This window comes from Neoarius graeffei, chromosome 7, assembly GCF_027579695.1.
Source record: "Neoarius graeffei isolate fNeoGra1 chromosome 7, fNeoGra1.pri, whole genome shotgun sequence".
NCBI classification, from domain to species: Eukaryota; Metazoa; Chordata; class Actinopteri; order Siluriformes; family Ariidae; genus Neoarius; species Neoarius graeffei.
Window position 1 is genome coordinate 79,423,377 of NC_083575.1, and position 16,355 is coordinate 79,439,731.

Below are 16,355 nucleotides of genomic sequence, written 5' to 3' on the forward strand. Positions count from 1 at the left end.
AGCGATCTCACCTCTTCAGATGTGGGTTTAAGTCCTACAATACATTCCTCAAAAAGGGCGTAGAGGAGCAAATTAATCATTATTTAATTAGCATTCAATTTATTCCAGACCATTAAAGACACCGCCTTCCGCGTAGAATCATAGGTCATCCTCGCCGCCATTTTGGAGAGGTCAAAGCGGAGAATAAAGATTAGCTGCATTTAACTGTACCAACAGGTTTGCCATCCAAACGAGATCACATGGGATTACCTTTAACAGGTGAGACTGGAAAAATACTTTTCATTGTATTTGGTCATTGTAATGTAATTTTACAAACAGATTTTCCTGACTTTGTGGCTAATATGCATCCTTACTTCTTCTATTGTTCTGGTGTCTCCGAAGGGACCGTCTTACAGCGCCCCTAGAGGTGTGGCATGTGTATTGCATCGTTTTCAGCAAGCGTTGCGTTGCCATATGGACCTGATATTTTACTGATTGTTGCCCATTTGGACGCGATATATTTTTAAATAACATCTCGTTGCCGTTGTCGTGTGGATGTAGCCTGTATCTGTCTCGTTTTCCTCGCGGATGCACTGTCCGTTTACATTAAAACGCCTGGAAACGCCGGGAAACGGGAATCCGCCAGGGTCCACGTATTTAATCTAGATCGTGTCTGGTCCGGTGCTGTGTAAACATTGAGAATACGCGGATACGCTGTGCTGAGCTCTAGCTGGCGTCGTCATTGGACAATGTCACTGTGACATCCACCTTCCTGATTCGCTGGCGTTGGTCATGTGACGCGACTGCTGAAAAATGGCGCGGACTTCTGCCTTGTATCACCTTTCATTAAAGAGTATAAAAGTATGAAAATACTGCAAATACTGATGCAAATACTGCCCATTGTGTAGTTATGATTGTCTTTAGGCTTGCCATCCTTCCACTTGCAAGTGGTAAGTGATATGCGCTGGGATCACACACACAGCGGCTCAGTCCCGAATCACAGCTTGTGCACTTCACTCGCGCGCTCTGTGAGCTGCGCAGGGCCGGAGTGCGCACCCTCCAGAGGACACTCGCTGTTCAGGGCGGAGTGATTTGGAGCGCAGGATGCCTGCGGAGCCGAGCGTATCCGTGTATTGGTGTTGCTGTGTGCACGCGAATTGTGTATTGGTGTTGCTGTGTGCACACTAATCGTTTTAAAAATGTTAATCTGATGATCCGCTGACACGGTCTAATGTAAACCCCACCTTAGTCGCTTCACCTGGGTGTTAGCGGGTTATATAATATGATTTTGCTAAAAGCAGACCATTAAGTTCCTCAAAATTCATTCTTGTAGGTGTCCACAAAACAGAATAGAAATGATATGACATCAGTACCACTTCATGGTAATTATGGCTTTCCAAACATAACTGACATGCTTTGAGAAGTAACACCATGCACTTGATATGGTATTACTTCTCAAAGGATATCGGTTATATTAGAACTCTGTTTCTCAAAGTGTGGTCCGTGGACCATCAGTGGCTGATGTCTTAAAATATCACGTTTTATCAGTGTTTCTCAAATTGCCTATGTGACTCCAAAAGCAAAGTTCTGAGTCACACAGATGAGTTGTTTTCTATATTGAATAAAGTCCTGTGTAAATTCAAATAGTAGCCTATTATTTGAATTTGTCTGACATTAAGCAAGCCAACAGTTTTGCGACACTGCCTATAGCTATGTCAGTTTAGGTTACACTTTCATATCAATGGTCACCTATGAATGTGGAGGGAATGTGGAATGCAGACAAACTACGAGTAACCAAATTAGACTTAGTATCAAACTGTCAAAAAGATATTGGATCGGTGGCTGAACACCAAGTCAGTCAAAAGAAAAGCACAAGAAAAATCCAACACGAGCAAGGAAGAAGTGCAAAGACATGATGATTCTTTTGTTTGAGAAAACAAAGCAGTGCAACCGGATCAATGTGGCTCCCAATATGAGATTAAAACTGTCCAGTCTGGAGCCAGACATTGCTTCACTGATGTATCAGAATAAGCAGCACCATTCTTCCCATTAAGATAAGGACAACAAAGAGTGAGCTGACTATACTAATGAAAACTGTCATTTCATTAGTGTGTAATTTGTAATATACTGTTGAAGTAGGCTCATTGTTTTTTGTTTGGGATATTTAGGGGGTTAGGTGGTCTGCAAGTTTGTTTTTTATGGATGAAGTGGTCCTTGGTCTGAAAAAGTTTGAGAAACACTGTAGAATATACTAGCTTTCAGTTATTAGCTTTCATGTCCTAATACAACCCCAATTCCAAAACAGTTTGGACGCTATGTAAACTGTAAATAAAAACAGATTATGATAATTTGTACATCATGAAAATGCTATATTTCATTGAAAATAGTACAAAGACAACATATCGAGTGGTGAAACAGAGAAATGTTATTGTTTTTATGAAAAATGTATGCTCATTTTGAATTTGATGTCAGCAACACATTTCAAAAAAGTTGGGACGGGAAACAAAAGACTGAAAAAGTTGTATAATGTAAAATAATAATAATAATAATAATAATAATTTTGATAATTGGAAACAGGTCAGTAACATGATTGGGTATAAAAAGAGCATCCCAGAGAGGCGGAGTCTCTCAGAAGTAAAGATGGGGAGGGGTTCACCGCTCTGTGAAAGACTGTGTGGGCAAACAGTGCAACAATTTAAGAATAACATTCCTCAATGTAAAATTGCAAAGAATTTGTGGATCATGTCATCTATGGTCCATAATATCATTAAAACATTCAGAGAATCTGGAGAAATCTCTGTATGCAAGAGACAAGGCTGAAAACTGACACTGGATACCTGTGATCTTCAGGCCCTCAGGAGACACTGCATTAAAAGCAGACATGTGTCTGTAGTGGAAATCACTGTATGGGCTCAGGAACACTTCAGAAAACCATCGTCTGTGAAAATAGTTCATCAGTGCATCCACAAATGCAAGTTAAAACCAGATATAAACAATATCCAGAAACACCGCCACCTTCTCTGGGTCTGAGCTCTTTTATGATGGACTGAAGTGAAGTGGAAAATTGTCCCGAGATCTGACAACTCAAAAGTACAAATTCTTTTAAGAAATCATGGACACCACGTCCTCCAGGCTAAAGAGAAGAAGGATCAACTGGCTTGTTATCAGTGCACAGTTCAAAAGCCAGCATCTGTGATGGTATGAGGGTGCGTTAGTGCACATGACATGCATAGCTTGTACATCTGGGAAGGCATCATTAATGCTGAATAATATATACACGTTTCAGAGCAATTTGCTGCCATCCAGATGAAATCTTTTACACGGAAGGCCTTCCTTCTTTCAGTAAGACAATGACAAACTGCTTTCTGCACATTTTAAAACTGCATGGCTCTGTAGTAAAAGAGTCCAGGTGCTAGACTGGCCTGCCTATAGTCCAGACCTCATCTCATCTCATCTCATTATCTCTAGCCGCTTTATCCTGTTCTACAGGGTCGCAGGCAAGCTGGAGCCTATCCCAGCTGACTACGGGCGAAAGGCGGGGTTCACCCTGGACAAGTCACCAGGTCATCACAGGGCTGACACATAGACACAGACAACCATTCACACTCACATTCACACCTACGGTCAATTTAGAGTCACCAGTTAACCTAACCTGCATGTCTTTGGACTGTGGGGGAAACCGGAGCACCCAGAGGAAGCCCACGCGGACACGGGGAGAACATGCAAACTCCACACAGAAAGGCCCTCGCCGGACACGGGGCTCGAACCCAGGACCTTCTTGCTGTGAGGCGACAGCGCTAACCACTACACCACCGTGCCGCCTAGTCCAGACCTGTCTCCCATTTAAAACATTTGGTGCATTATGAAGCACAAAATACGACAAAGGAGACCCCAAACTGTTGAGTAACAGAAATTGTATATCAGGCAAGAACAGGACAACATTTCTCTTTCAGAACTACAACAGTTGGTCTCCTGAGTTCCATAATGTTTACAGAGTGTTGTCAAAAGTAGAGGTGATGCAACACAGTGGTAAACATGCCCCTGTTCCAACTTTTTTTTTTTAATCGTGTTGCTGACATCAAATTCAAAATGACCATGTATTTTTCAAAAAACAATACAATTTCTCAGTTTCAACTTTTGATAGGTTGTCTTTGTACTATTTTCCACGAAATATAGGGTTTCCATTGTTTGTAAATTATCACATTCTGTTTTTATTTACAGTTTACACAGCGTCCCAACTTTTTTGGAATTGGGGTTGTATGATACTGATTTCCTGGTCATACTATATGCTCCATTATTGGGCCCTTACTTACTTATCTGCACCTCAGGTTCTATATAGTAACATTAACATTCTGTAGCTTGCTAGGCTGAATAATGTGTTATGCTAAAGACGAACATCCATCCAGAACTTTAAATCTTTAAATAACACTTTCTATTAAAATGCAAATTCAATGAACAATTGAACTATTGTGCTGTTTTAAAAAGACAGGTCCTCCTTTTTATGTTCCCACAGTCTCCTCCTGGACATTACCCTGAGGAACGCTTCACTGAGGCTATATGCACTGAAAAGATGGAGCAGTTAAGGAAGGATCTGAAAGCCCTCAAGAGTGAAATTGAAGCAAGGTACATTCATCTGAAACTTCTGTATTACCATTCAAATCCAAATCATGTGGACAATACACTGTAAAGGATCTCTGTGATATCTACAACAGTAAACTGGGTTCATAGTAGTGCAATACTTTAACTGTCTTTTCCAATTTGATACAAGAGCGCACCGAGAATTGGGGAAAATAATAGTACTGACAGATGACACTACAACAAAGTACCATGCTATACAGCTACAGTAGCACTGCTGTGAGTGTATTATTATAATAACAATATTGTAAAGCAAATAATACAGTAAACACAAGGTAAATGCAAATGGATACAAAAGTGAGTGCAAAAATCTGTTTTTACAGAAACACCTCCTTTATTGCCAGATTTTGAATAATTTTGGAAGCATCAAAAGGAAGAAGAAGAAGAAGAAGAAGAAGAAGAAGAAGTGGATTGGAAAAACATGTGTGTACTGAAGCAACCATTTCATTTCACACTCATCATTGTACACTCCCTGGCCACTTTATTAGGTGCACCCATCCACCTGCTGTTTTATGCAACTATCCAATCAGCCGATGCCTTGACAGCAGCACAGTGCATAAAATCATACAGATACAAATCAAGAGCTTCAGCTAATGTTCACTTCAAACATCCGAATGGGAAAAATTGTGATCTCAAAGTGTGACTTTGGTCTTTGGAGCATGTGTGTTGGTTTGAGCCAGATGGACTGGTTTGAGTACTTCAGAAACTGCTGATCTCCTGGGGTTTTCACACATAACAGTCTCTAGAGTTTACACAGACAGAATGGTGCGAAGAAAAAAAACAACAAAAAAAACATTGCGTGAGTGAGTGACAATTCTGTGGGTGGAAGCGTCTTGTTGATAAGAGAGGTCGGGGAAAATGGCCAGATTGGTTTGAGCTTTTTTTGCCAGGAAGGATATAGTAACTCATAGCAACTCTTTACAACCATGGTGAGCAGAAAAGCATCTCAGCATGCAACAGCAGAAGACCACACTGGGTTCCAGTCCTGCCAGCCAAGAACAAGAATCTTAGAATCAAGAACAAGTTCCTATTAAAGTGGCCAGTGAGTGTATTTCTATGTCCAATCATATTCATAAATATTTACTTACACTACATTATAAACAATTACCTTGTGAATTTAATGTAACTTGGGTGTAACAGAGTGGACAGGTGGTTAGTGTAAAGTTTATATAAATATTTTAGTATTCTGGTGGCATGGTGGTGTAGTGGTTAGCACTGTCATTCACAGCAAGAAGGTTCTGGGTTTGAGCCCAGCAGCCGTTGAGGGCCTTTCTGTGCAGAGTTTGCATGTTCTCCCTGTGTCCGTGTGGGTTTCCCCCACAGTCCAAAGACATGCAGATTAGGGTAACTGGTGGCTCTAAATTGACCGTAGGTGTGAATGTGAGTGTGAATGGTGGTTTGTCTCTGTGAGTCAGCCCTGCGATGATCTGGTGACTTGTCCAGGGTGTACCCCACCTCTCGCCCATAGTCAGCTGGGATAGGATCCAGCTTGCCCATGACCCATCTCATCTCATCTCATTATCTCTAGCCGCTTTATCCTGTTCTATCCTGTTCTGTAGTCAGCTGGAGCCTATCCCAGCTGACTACGGGCGAAAGGTGGGGTACACCCTGGACAAGTCACCAGGTCATCACAGGGCTGACACATAGACACAGACAACCATTCACACTCACATTCACACCTACGGTCAATTTAGAGTCACCAGTTAACCTAACCTGCATGCCTTTGGACTGTGGGGGAAACCGGAGCACCCGGAGGAAACCCACGTGGACACGGGGAGAACATGCAAACTCCGCACAGAAAGGCCCTCGCTGGCCACGGGGCTCAAACCCGGACCTTCTTGCTGTGAGGCGACGGCGCTAACCACTACACCACTGTGCCGCCCGTTGCCCATGACCCTGCATAGGATAAACAGTTATGTATAATGGATGCAATTTTAGTCTTCTTACTGTAACTTTTACAGAAATGGCACATTATACTGCATTAATACACTGACAACAGTATGTTACTGTAAAAAAAAAAAATGAGGCTGCAATTTTAGTTGTCCTGCAGTTTTAACAAATGTAACAAAAGTCTTAGCAAATGTATCTGAATAAAATGTATAAATTAAAGCAACAATTTAATTTCGTTTCATATAAAAGTTCATCTTCGAAAGATATTTACTTAGATATTTACTGAATTGGGCTTATATCACTCGCGTACACTTGTGCCAGTTGTTGTCAAACACAAAGTTTGTCCGGCAATATGGCCGCATAAACAAATCCATAGTCACGATGACATCATGTGATAGGACCCTCTACTGTATACAATATGGCCAAAAGCTACAACTGACCATTGCACCCATATATAGTATTTCCCTCAAACTATTGCCACAAATTTGGAAGGACACAATTGTTGTTGTATGCTGTAGAATTGCAGTGGTGTGTTAAGGTTGGAGTGGAAGAACTTGAGTGTCCTGCACAGAGCCCTGTCCTCAACCCCATAGAACACCTTTGGGATGAACTGGAACACTGACTGCACCCCAGACCTCCTTATCTGACATCAGTACCTGACCTCACTAATGCTCTTGTGGCTCACTCACTCACTTCTTCCAGCTTGTCCCACTTATGTGTGTGGGGTCGCTGCCATGTAGACCTTATCGAGCCACATGTTGTATTAATTGGAGCAGAGTTTTACACTGGGTACCCTTCCTGCCACAACCCTCCCATTTCTGGGCTTGGGAAACAACCATTCACACAAACTCGCACCTAACGGTATGGGCAATTTAGAGTAGCCAGTTAGCCTAACTGCATGTCTTTGGACTGTGGGGGGAACTGGAGCACCTGGAGGAAACCCACACAGACACAGGGAGAACAGGCAAACTCGTGGGCGGCACTGTGGTGTAAGTGGTTAGCAAGGTCACCTCACAGCAAGAAGGTTCTGGTTTCGAGCCCAGCAGCCAGCAGGGGCCTTTCTGTGTGGAGTTTGCATGTTCTCCCCATGTTTTTGTGGGTTTCCTCCAGGTGCTCCGGTTTCCCCCACAGTTCAAAGACATATGGTTAGGTTAATATGGGACGGCCTTGGGCTGAGGTGCCCTTGAGCGAGGCATCTAACTCCCAACTGCTCCCTGGGCGCTATTAGTATGGCTGCCCACTGCTCTGGGTATGTGTGTGTGCACTCATTGCTCGCATGTGTGTGTTCACTGCTTCAGATGGGTTAAATGCAGAGAGGAATTTCACGAGCATGTGATGAATAAAGTGGTTGTTCTTCTTCTACACAAAGGCCTCCGCTGGCCACTGGGCTCGAAACCAGAACCTTCTTGTTGTGAGGTCACAGTGCTAAACAGTACACCTCCATGCCACCCCCCACTAATGCTGTTGTAGCTGAACAAACACAAATCCCCACAGCCACGGTCCAAAATCTAGTGGAAAGCCTTCCCAGAAGAGATTACTATAACAGCAAAGGGGGACTAAATCTGGAATGGGATGTTCAACAAGCACATATGGGTGTAATGGTCAGGTGTCCACAATGTTTTGGCCATATGGTGTATTGTTTAACCACACTGATACTATGTAATTAATTAAGGATACTCTCTTAATAAGGAAGCCATGTCCTAAAGGTTAGAGAAGCAACTTTGGGACCAAAAGGTTGCTGGTTCGATTCCCTGGACTAGCAGGAATGGCTGAAGTGCCCTTGAGCAAGGCACCTAACCCCCAACTGCTCCCCAGGCTGCTCTGGGTATGTTGCATGTTGCTCTGGATTAAAGTGTCTGCTAAATGCCTGTAATGTAATATAGTGTTAATCACTTTATCCACCTTAAGCTGCTCTACAGAGGTCAGATCCAATCCATATGTATTGAATAATCCACTGATTTAATCTTTAAATTGTACCTGGATCAGATGTGATGCACTAAGGTTGAATCTTAGTTTCACCGTTTCAGGCTTCTGTTTATATTTCTCAGCCGTGAAACTATGTTGAAACCATATGAAACCAGAGAACAGGGTGTTTTTTTTCACAGCTTTGAGCTTCCTATTTCCCACTTTGAGCTATTCATGCAGTCTCTAAAACTGTTTGAAATGGTAGAAAAAGAAACTCAGGGTAAGTTAACTCTTGTTTGGTGGTTTGTTCACTCCAGAGTCCCTGAGGTTTGATCTTCAGCTTGGGTTACTATCTATGCAGAGTGTCACATGTTCCACAGCATCCATCTGGGTTTCCTCTGGGTTGTCTGGTTTTCTCCTACCTTCCAAAAACATTTTGGAAGGTGTATTTGTGATGAAGTTACCACTAGGTGCAAATGTGTGTACGTAAGGTGCCTGTGATGGCATCCAGGGTGTACTCCCACCTTCTGTCCAGTGTTTTGGGATAGACTCTGGATCCACTGCTACCATGAGCAGGATAAAGTGGTTACTCATCACAAATGAATGAAATGAATGAATGACACACAAGTACTGACCAGAAACCCTGCTTAAAATACTTTAAAATATACTTATTTCTTGCTCTTTCTTTGTACCATGGATGCCATAATGTTGAAAGGATACGTCATGGAATATGAACTCATGACTTCTGACCTTCTGCATCTCTGGATCTTATTTCCACACTTGAGGCAGCATTAGCTCCATCCTTGGCCAGAAAAAAGCAGAAAACATTCCTCCTGTGACAAACCGTTTTTCCAGAGAAGGTGTCATCAGTTATGGTCCTCCTCCTCCTCAACCTCATGCCAGCATGGCATTGAGCCCACCAGTGCTACCGAACTCCGCCATCTCTCACAGTCTCGGCTGAGTGCCGGGACGTCATCCAGCTTCAAATTAATCTGCTGGAGGTCTTGAGGAACGACATTGTTCCAGTGGGTGCGTGGTCAGCCACAAGGGCATCTCCATCCCACCACTGGCAGATCAAACTGGCTCTTGTGGGGTGGTTTGTGTGCAGCACAGGACGTATCCGAGCCAACGAACACGACACTGTGTGATGGCGCGAAGGATATTTGGTTGATTAGTCCTCTGGCAGAGTTCCTCATTGGAGACACGGTAATTTCAACGCACCCCTTCAATGGTCCTGAGAACACGGGTGGCCAAGGTCTTGCCGAGAGGCCAGGTCTCGGTGCCATAGAGCAGCACAGACAACAGTTACACTGGTCATTGCAATTGCATTTCATCTCACGGTCTAGCAGAGTGCTTGAAAATTCACAAACTGCTTCTTTAAACCAAAGCAGTATACACAAGACAAATGTATAAAGTGTACATTCACAACTTTTATTGGCATAAATCTTTAAATACTGACATCATTAGTCTAAAACAAGAGTGAGGACAGCGGGGGATCAAGTCAGAAAGATCAGCATGTCCTGCTGTAAGATTTAAAGGGTACACACGTGTATCATATGCCAATACAGGATGGCTGATACAGCCACTTAAAAATGTAATGCAAAACAATTTTACTGGCTGGTAGTTTACAGTATACATAATGCCAAGAGAACACTTGAAATCGGGTCATGTAAACATTGCCCTGCATCACTTAGACATGTTGAAGAATTCACATACTGTAATTCTGCACTAGCAAAGCATCTTTTTCAAATATATCTATATTATATTTATATATTTTTATATATATATGTACACACGGATACATTTACAATAATACACTGGAAATACGTTGTCTCTCGGGTAGATTTTAAGCACACAATGCTCTCGTTGGATCGGTTAAAAAGGTTTAAAAAGGCAGTCTCAAGAGCAAATGTGGCCGTGACAAAGCTGGGTCCGTTTTCCTATTGTCTCACTGGAAAGCATACGTAGGTGTATAACATTTACAGAAGAAATTGGCATATTTTCCTTGTTTCCTTTCACAATTTGATCCAGCTACTGGAGGCATTGAGCATTTGTCTGCTGTAGTAGACACAATCATAATCTTGAGGGAAATCCACGGAAAAGCAGATCCCTCTTTTCTTTCTTAAGCGACTCGTCAGGCGAGAGGGGTTTGTGTTTGTTAGAGTCTCCTCAGGTTGTGCTCTTCCTGACACACACCTCTCCTCAGGCTGATGTCATCCAGCACCATTTCTCCAGTATGGCCTCTCCGCCTCTCACCCTTCAAAATCACCTATACACACACACACACACACACACACACACACACACACACACACACACATATATATATATATATATATCACTGAGATGTAATAGCATCGATCCAACATGCTCATGGTACACGTTAAAATTAACACGTTAAAATTACCCATTCCCATCTGGGTGACACCCCCTGAGAAAAAAGAAGTTTATTCAAGTGTGCTTCTATTATACTTCTTTTAAACTAAAAATAAGAGATTATGCTTTCAGTTTACTTTTTATTTACTTATTAGAGATATACTTAATGGCGGCACGGTGGTGTAGTGGTTAGCGCTGTCGCCTCACAGCAAGAAGGTCCTGGGTTCGAGCCCCGGGGCCGGCGAGGGCCTTTCTGTGTGGAGTTTGCATGTTCTCCCCGTGTCCGCGTGGGTTTCCTCCGGGTGCTCCGGTTTCCCCCACAGTCCAAAGACATGCAGGTTAGGTTAACTGGTGACTCTAAATTGAGCGTAGGTGTGAATGTGAGTGTGAATGGTTGTCTGTGTCTATGTGTCGGCCCTGTGATGACCTGGCGACTTGTCCAGGGTGTACCCCGCCTTTCGCCCGTAGTCAGCTGGGATAGGCTCCAGCTTGCCTGCGACCCTGTAGAACAGGATAAAGCGGCTAGAGATAATGAGATGAGATATACTTAATAAAGTTATACATAAGTATACTTGGCTTATACTGAAAAGTATAGAAAAGTCTAAGTATATTAAGCTTAAACTTTTGATCAAGATATACGTTACAAAAGTGTAATAAAGTATTAAAATATTTGTGCCTTATGTTTAAGTGGACTTGCCCTGTAGTTGTGGTTCCATATCAGGTTTTTTTTTTTTAATTTCTCCTGAGTGGGATAATTAATTTCTTTCTTTTTCTTTAGAACTTGGATGTCAATTACAGTTGTCATTGCCATGTTTTTATACTTTAATACAATTTTGATTTTTAAAGAAAATGAATATGTTCTTAATCCTGAGCATCTGTTGTTATTTTGTGAATTCTTACCTTTATAATTTCATTGTAACTTAAGGTACAAAACACTTAAGTTGTCTACTGGTAGTGTGCATGAGGTAAGGGTTAGGGCTAGAAAACTAATAGTATACCTAGAAGGGGAATTGCAGTATACTTCAAAACTAAAAAGTGGACTAGAAGTATAAAACAAGTAAACTCATAGTACGTATATTTCCAGTATACTATGAAGTATGCTTTTGTAAACTAAAGAGTGGACTACAAGTATAGAACTAGTAAACTATTAGTATATAATTTTACTTGTGGTATGCTTGCAGGACAAAATAAAAAATACTAGTTGTATACTCAAAGTTTACTTCTCTTAGACTTAAAGTATACTTTTTATAAACTAAACGTGGGCCAGTTTAGTCCCAAGAAGTATTAGATTAGTTTACTTACAAGTATACTGTAAGTACATTGATATCAGTATACTTGGTACACAAAAGTATGCTTAAGGAAATATACTTTAACTTTACTTAAGTATACTTAATAAAATGAACTTGAAGTATACTTCTTTTTGATAAGGGCCAGACGGTCAGGATTATAAATTGCTATAATAAACAGGTGTAGAAGCTTAAATAGTACTATGAGTGTTGAAAGGATTTTCAGCATAAGCACAAGACAGTGTTTATGATTATGGCAGCACTTCTTAGGTACAAATCTACAGTATCCAGGTGAGACCATCCACTGAAGTAAGAGTGAGATTTGGGAATAAACAGTTTTGGGGAATTATATCAAGTATTGTTTATGCATCACAAGATTTCACATGAACTGAATTTGAAACGGTAATAGGACTGTGGAGGAGTTGATGGTGTATAGATGATCTAATAAACAGCAAGAGCTGAAACTGGACCATCAAAATAAAGTGAAAGGAAAAATATGGACAAGTTTATAGTCTAGAGCAGGGGTTCAAACTAGATTTCACGGACCTCTCAACTTAATCATATCAAATTATTGAAACATTAGGCTCACTATTCAGATGGGTGCAACAATATTTTAGGTATTTATTTCAGCCGTAGACTTTTTACCTCCACCAACTTCATATGTTTTCACCTCTGTTTGTTTTTGTCTCTTCACAACAGAAGTCAAAAAGTAGTGGACGGATTTTGATGAAATTTGGAGGAAAGATGGACCATGGGCCAAGAAACAATTGATTAGATTTTGATGCAAATCCGGATATGTAGTGGATCCAGATATGTAAGTATATCCAAGATTTTTTTGTTTTTCCCAACATAAGTCAAAAAGTAGTGAACGGATTTTAATGTAATTTGGAGGAAAAGTGGGGCATGGGCCAAGGAACAATTCATTAGATTTTGATGCAAATCCGGATATGTGGCTTGGTGGAAATATGCACTCTACTGCATGCCCTTCTAGTTGTTCCTGAATTTTCCAACATATTAAGTACAGTGGTGCTTGAAAGTTTGTGAACCCTTTAGTATGTTCTATATTTCTGCATAAATATGACCTAAAACAACATCAGATTTTCACACAAGTCCTAAAAGTAGATAAAGAGAACCCAGTTAAACAAATGAGACAAAAATATTATACTTGCTGATTTATTTATTGAGGAAAATGATCCAATATTACATATCTGTGAGCGGCAAAAGTATGTGAACCTCTAGGATTAGCAGTTCATTTGAAGGTGAAATTAGAGTCAGGTGTTTTCAATCAGTGGGATGACAATCAGGTGTGAGTGGGCACCCTGTTTTATTTAAAGAACAGGGATCTATCAAAGTCGGATCTTCACAACACGTTTGTGGAAGTGCATCATGGCACGAACAAAGGAGATTTCTGAGGACCTCAGAAAAAGCATTGTTGATGCTCATCAGGCTGGAAAAGGTTACAAAACCATCTCTAAAGATTTTGGACTCCACCAATCCACAGTCAGACAGATTGTGTACAAATGAAGGAAATTCAAGACCATTGTTACCCTTCCCAGGAGTGGTCAACCGACAAGAGCAAGGCGTGTAATAGTTGGTGAGGTCACAAAGGACCCCAGAGTAACTTCTAAGCAACTAAAGGCCTCTCTCACATTGGCTAATGTTAATGTTCATGAGTCCACCATCAGGAGAACACTGAACAACAATGGTGTGCATGGCAGGGTTGCAAGCAGAAAGCCACTGCTCTCCAAAAAGAACATTGCTACTCATCTGCAGTTTGCTAAAGATCACATGGACAAGCCAGAAGGCTATTGGAAAAATGTTTTGTGGACAGATGAGACCAAAATAGAACTTTTTGGTTTAAATTAGAAGCGTTGTTTGGAGAAAGGAAAACACTGCATTCCAGAATAAGAACCTTATCCCATCTGTGAAACGTGGTGGTAGTATCATGGTTTGGGCCTGTTTTGCTGCATCTGGGCCAGGATAGCTTGCCATCATTGATGGAACAATGAATTCTGAATTATACCAGTGAATTCTAAAGGAAAATGTCAGGGCATTCCAGTCTAGTGAAATTAAGTACTTAGAAACACATTTTTGTAAAACTGCTACTCTTCAGTGCTCTTTTTTTCAGTCGCGGTGCTAAACTCTGGAACCTCATATGCAAATGAGCTACACCTAGTAATTTGCTTAGTTTAAAGTCTTTTAAGGTTTTTGTTACTAATGCGTACAAGGATCAGTTAATTAATGTTTGACACTGACAGGCCTTGCTCGTGGAGCCTCTGTCATAACTGTGGTCAGGGCCGTTGACAGCTTTGGCTGGGCCCGGGACAAAATAATCTGAGTGGGCCCCACCCCCAAATAATCTGAGTGCCCCCCCCCCCCCCCCCCCCACACACACACACATACGCGCGCACGCACATCGCCACACAGCAACCACCCACACCCAACCCCTCTTTTCACAGTCACACTCCAACCCTTAAATAACAGGTATTCCAAGCCCATTATAACAGTCAACCATTTTATTTCAACATTTCAACATATTTACAGTTTGAACATTTCCTTAGTCTGCAACTATTCAGGTGCGAAATGCAATGCGCCGGACTTTTGCTGTGGCAAAGTCGTCAATAAGGTCATTGAAGTCCAGCTTCTTTGCAAGTTCGTGCTCTATAGAGAGCATAGCCAGCCCATTGAGCCTCTCCTGTGACATGTTTGAGCGCAGGTAGTTGATAAACCAAAATGATTGTTTACGGGATGGAACTGGGCCTCAATGAGAACAGAGTTATGGCTTTCCCAAAATCTGAACATAGAAGCATCACCACTAGTCACACACGGACTGGCCATTGGGAGTAGCGGGAGTTTTCCCGGTGGTTCAGCGTGGGCCGGCGGAGAAAAAAAAAAACAGTTGCGCGCTGGCCTTTAATATGATAAGCAATGTTAACAGTTTCTTTAAGAAACTGCTAACATTGCTTATCATATTAAAGGCCAGCGCGCAACTGTAATAAGCAATGTTAACAGTTTCTTAAAGAAACTGTTAACATTGCTTATCATATTAAAGGCCAGCGCGCAGCTGTTTTTTTTTTTTCTCCGCCGGCCCACACTGAACCACCGGCAAAACTCCCGCTACTCCCGAAGGCCAGTCCGTGTGTGCCACTAGTGATGTGTACAGTGAGTTTTTCAGTGTATTTTTTTGTCTTGTTATTCATAAACGTCCTTTCCGTACTCGATTTAGAATGTTACAAAAAAAATTGACACCCTCCCAACCACGTAACATTAGCCTATCTGACCTGGGGGCTGACACGTTTTTTACGGATAAACCAAAAGGATTACAACGGTCCCTGGATATAGAACTGGACCGAGAAGATTTCAAAATCTTAACGTGTAAGCAACAACAATAAAACAGAGGTTGTTTTATTCATTTAGGGCTTATTAGGCTACTTTCATTAACTGCGCTTTTCATACAGGCCTATCATTTTTCACTTGAGCAAGGGAATTGTTTGAAGAGTATCCAGTCTAAGCGAAAGTTTAATGTTTTGCAACAGACTAACCTCAAAACACCCCATTTATAGCCCATTCGTTACATTAAACTCTATCTAGCTGGCAATTTCACATGCCGTCGTATCTACACGGGATGATTTCCAACAAAATAAGGTTTAATTAACAAGAGGCAGCGTTCCACGGGCTTTCAGCTAACCGGAGTCCAGCTCAGCGCAGCTCAGCAAGCGTGCCTAAAACATTTGGATATGATTGCGGGCCAATGTGCTATTCTTTGCTTCATTGAGATATATGCAACACAGTGTTATTAAACCGATATGTTTATGAAATAATTCAATGCCCTGTGCATTTCAGTGTTCACTCAGTGTACCCTGCTATCCCCTACTTTATAATTATGAATGGCGCGTCGCGCGTGCTGGGGTTAGATTACGGGGCTGGAAAAAAGTTATCTGTGTCTTACCTGGCTCAGCTGCCCCACTGCCTTCACCACCTGCTGCATCATCAAATCAAATCAAATCAAGTCTATTTGTATAGCGCTTTTAACAATAAACATTGTCGCAAAGCAGCTTTACAGAATTTGAACGACTTAAAACATGAGCTAATTTTATCCCTAATCTATCCCCATCATCTGAATCTTTTCTAAAATATCTATGCAGTGAGCCCCTGAGGCTCTTGGCTTCTTCATCTCTTTTCTTTTCTTTTCTTTGCTCCTGACTTGTGCATGTTGGCAAACGGGCTCGCACGCTTATTGTCGAAGCGTTATGATGGAATAGTGCCGTGTTATTTGGCGCCTTA

At 41.6% G+C, this 16,355-nt stretch overlaps 1 protein-coding gene across 5 annotated transcripts in view; it reads right to left on the bottom strand.

The window, feature by feature from the left end:
* Positions 1-9,819: 9,819 nt before the first annotated feature.
* The window catches only part of npnta (nephronectin a), a 188,187-nt gene continuing 181,651 nt past the window's right edge, over positions 9,820-16,355 (bottom strand). For all 5 annotated transcript variants that reach the window (XM_060926466.1, XM_060926467.1, XM_060926468.1 and 2 more), the window contains one exon: positions 9,820-10,678. In XM_060926466.1, coding sequence (XP_060782449.1) covers positions 10,568-10,678 — 111 coding nt within the window. In that variant the 3' untranslated portion in view covers positions 9,820-10,567. The remainder of the gene's footprint in view (positions 10,679-16,355) is intronic.